Consider the following 3,784-nt stretch of genomic DNA (forward strand, 5'->3'; position numbering starts at 1 on the left):
TTCCACACAGTGGGGACTCCCGGCCCACGCTGCCACACCTAAGCAAGCCAGGCACCAGGCCTCAGAAAGCAGGGTGTCAACAGGGTGGGGGCAGGGGTGGTTAGCAGGAAACCTCGAGGGCTGGAAAGCTGGGGGAGAGGTGGGCCGTGATCCTCCAGCTGATAAGGAAATCCCTGCAGTGGGGTGACTGGACACCCCCAGCACCTGAGCGTGTGACCTCATCTGGAAAAGCTTCTGAGCACATGAAAGGAGGGCCCACCGGGTTGTCTAGTGGACACTACACCCGGCGGCCAGAGAGGCCACTGCCAGCAGAGACAGAGACTGGGCAACGGGCACCACAGACGCTGGGGCAGCCAGGAGGGTCTGCCCGTCCCAGGGCTGGCAGAGGGGTTTGGGCCCTGCCTACTCCCTGGTTTCAGACGCAAGGGTCCCGTGCATCTCTGCCGTGGGTGGCTCCTGAGCAGGGACCCTCACCTCCTCAAACACATTCTTGCGGAAGTCGAGCTCCTCCTGCAGGCTCTGGCAGCGGTTCTCCAGGTCCACCCGCATCAGCGTCTCCTTCTCCAGCTGCTTTCTGGCAACGCTGTGGCCGTCCTCCGCCTGCGTGGCACCAGGGACACAGAGAGGAAGGCTGCCAGCTGCCCCATCCACTCACATACACACAAGCCCTTGTCCAGGGACCGCCTCAGTCCACAGACACAGAGAGGAAGGCTGTCAGCTGGAGCCCCATCCACCAGACATCCTCAGTCACACACACTCTCTCTCTCTCTCTCCCTCCCTCCCTCTGTTTCTCTCCCCCTCCCTTCCCACCCAGCTGAGCTGAGCCTCAGTCAGACACTGGGCACTGCCCGGCCCACCTTGGCGAGCTGGGCCCGCAGGTCGGCCACGTCGCTCTCCAGGCTGCGCTTGTCGCTGAGGGCAGCAGCCAGCTCCGCCTCGCTGCGATGGAACAGGGATTCCAGGTCCCTGACACGGCCCTGGGCTACTGTGAGCTCGCCCTCCCGCTTCTTGGCGCTAGAAGGCAGAAGTCGGATCAGCATACCGGACACTGGACTGTGCCGGCAGGCAGGCCAGGTAGAAGCAGTTCAGAAGGGACATCTGGGGACTGGGGAGTCATCGGGGCCCAGCAGCTCCCCACCCCCACAGGAGGCACTCACCTCTTGCTGGCTTCCTCCAGCTCAGTTCTCAGCTTCCCAATCTCAATCTGCAGCCGGGCGCGCTCCCGGGCCGTCTCGTCCAAGACCCTGCGGGCGTCTGCCAGCTCCGCCTCGTACAGCACCTTGATCCCACTCACCTGGGGGGACGGGCAGATGCAGAGGGAGAATGAGGGATCGAGAGATGCATCTTCCTCCCAATGGGCTCGGTGGTCACCAGCCAGTGGCTGGTGCTCCCCGTCACCCAGGGCAGAAGGTGGCTCGTGCACACCAGGTGGTCCCAACCTGGCACAGCCACAACGAGGCCTCCAGAGGCAGTGTGGTGTTCTAATCCCAGTACCCGTGACCACATGTGTATTTGGGTCTAGGGTTCTGACAGTTGTCACCAGCTAGCTCAGCAGCCACACTGTGGCAGGGTAGGTCTGAAGTCTGTGAGTGGGGAACTTAGACTCAGCAGAAGAGACCACGGAGTGGACTGTCATGTGGAAGGGCAGCCACCAAGCCAACGGCCACCAGCAGGAGGCGGCCCCGCCCTGAAAGCCTCTAGAGCACAGGTTCCCAGACCTATCTGGCCTCTAGGAAACCAAGTCGTGGCTGACCCAGGAGCCCAGGGCTGAGACTGCTCCCGCGCACCCGATGCTGTGACTGTCCCGGAAGCAGAAAGCCCCATCTTTCTCCTTCAGAGCGCCTGCTGGCTTCACACCAAGAGCCTTGCGGATCTCAGCCCAACACGTACCCACTACACCACCAGGCCTCTCACCCCCTAACAATGACCCCGCACCCCTCCCGCCCAGCAATGAAACATTTGTACTAGAGCCCCAATCTGAGATACAGTGCAGCTATCTGCTTTTGCAGCACCATGCCCCCAATCATTCTAGAGCAGCCCCCGGGTGGGGGTTGAAGCATGGCCCACTTTAGAAGCACTGCTCTTGACAAAACTGGGCACTACGCGTCCCTAGCTCTGGGCTGCAGGGCCAGGGGCTGGGTCGTTGCAGTTTTCAGCCCCCTGCCCAGTGGCTCTGTCTTGGTGACACCAAGACACCCAGCAGGGACTTCGGGGCCTCTGATTCCCAGCCCTCGTGGGACCTGGAAGGAGGGGGTGGCCACCCCGGCCAGTCCCCAGTCACAACCTCCTTGGCTGCAAGTGGCCTGGAAGGATGTCCCCCTCCCCGGCCAGCCTCGCTGGGCCAACACACAAGGGAGCCCCGCCCCAGACATACATACACACACACACACACACACACACACACACAGTGGCAACCACACTGCTCTACGATGCTGGTGCCTCTCACAGTTAAAGACGAGACGGGACACTGGCTTAAGGGGACTCTGCCCGTCCCCACTCTCCCCCACTCAGTGCCCATGGAGGTCCTGCAGCCAGGCGGGGCCATCCACTGCTGGGCTCAGGTTTCATCCCACTCTCCACTGCACAGGGAAGGAGAGGGCTGATCACAGGCAGCGGGGCCATGTGCCGTGCCATCTGCCTGCTGGCTCGCTGGGGGTTGGGGTCAGGGCCCCACCTCGGCACAGCTGCCGTGTGCTCACAGGGGCTGGGACAGCTGGGGCAGCTGGGGCCAGGCAGTGGACTCATCAGGCAGCAGACAAACATGCTGGCTCAGGACCACCTGGGGTGTGTGTGTGTGTGGCGAGGGGGTGGGTCTCCACTGCCACCACAGCTGGTGACCGCACGAGCCAGGCACTTCAAACAGACCCCCATTCACCCTGGGTGCACCCCGACCAGCCCCGTCCTGCCTTCACCCACGCTGCCATGACCGTGTCTCCAGCGGGGGCCCTGGGGCCACTGCATGGCTCTCAGTAGCTCAGCACAGGGCTGGGCACCCTCTGTGCTCAGACACACTGTCCTGGGGCAAGTGCGCAAGTCCCCCATGGGTTAGACCCAGAGGGGCCACGTGACCCAGCAACTCAGCCCCTGCGCACCTATGCTGGGCTCTGGTCACAGGGGGAGGCCACCTGCTTGCCTGCGTCCACGGCTGCAGCTGTCACAATCGCCAAATGGCAGAAACAGCCCCCGAAAGACCTCAACAGCTCTTGGCGACCCTACAGGACAAGGCAGACCCGCCCCTGTAACTCTTCATGGGAGTAGGAAGTCCTGTCTCTCTCCGAAGGAGAGACCGGTGGTTTCGAACTGCTGGCCTTGCACGGAGCAGGCCCATACCTAGCTCACCACACCTCACACCTCCAGGCTCCCTGGAAACAGCCTACATGCCTGATGGGTGATGGGTAGACAGGATGTGGTCCAGCCACCCAATACTCTTGTGTGTGTGTGTGTGTGTGCGCGCGCGCGCAGCGTATGCACAACGGCCTGCCTGGGGTGCGGGGTCAGAACACTGGTCTGACGCCCGTCAGGCGAGGACACGAGTTCACCCTGTGTGCCCGCGATTCAGACTCGCCAACCCCATGTCACAGGTGCCACAGCCACAGATTGCCAGGCCCTTCCTCTGCCAACGGCACTGCCAGGCCCCTCCGCTGCTGTGACGGGGCCTGCCTGTGTCCAAGGAGGGTCACCAGGGAAACAGGTGCAGGCGCAGAGGGCTCTCGGCAATGCTCCCCTGAACTGCCTGTTACTCGCCAAACCAGTCCGATGGTTTTTATATTCTCGAGAAGCTGGG

General features: G+C 62.7%; 1 protein-coding gene across 1 annotated transcript in view; it reads right to left on the minus strand.

Moving 5' to 3' along the window:
• LMNB2 (lamin B2) overlaps positions 1 to 3,784 on the minus strand; it is a 34,203-nt gene that overhangs the window by 9,398 nt on the left and 21,021 nt on the right. The window contains exons 5-7 of the mRNA XM_013007666.2: positions 1,158 to 1,294; positions 858 to 1,014; positions 475 to 600 (exon numbers count right to left, since the gene is read on the minus strand). Coding sequence (XP_012863120.1) covers positions 475 to 600; positions 858 to 1,014; positions 1,158 to 1,294 — 420 coding nt within the window. The remainder of the gene's footprint in view (positions 1 to 474; positions 601 to 857; positions 1,015 to 1,157; positions 1,295 to 3,784) is intronic.

Source organism: Echinops telfairi, unplaced genomic scaffold, assembly GCF_000313985.2.
Source record: "Echinops telfairi isolate 266 unplaced genomic scaffold, ASM31398v2 ScPeMD7_7459;HRSCAF=8497, whole genome shotgun sequence".
Taxonomy (NCBI): domain Eukaryota; kingdom Metazoa; phylum Chordata; class Mammalia; order Afrosoricida; family Tenrecidae; genus Echinops; species Echinops telfairi.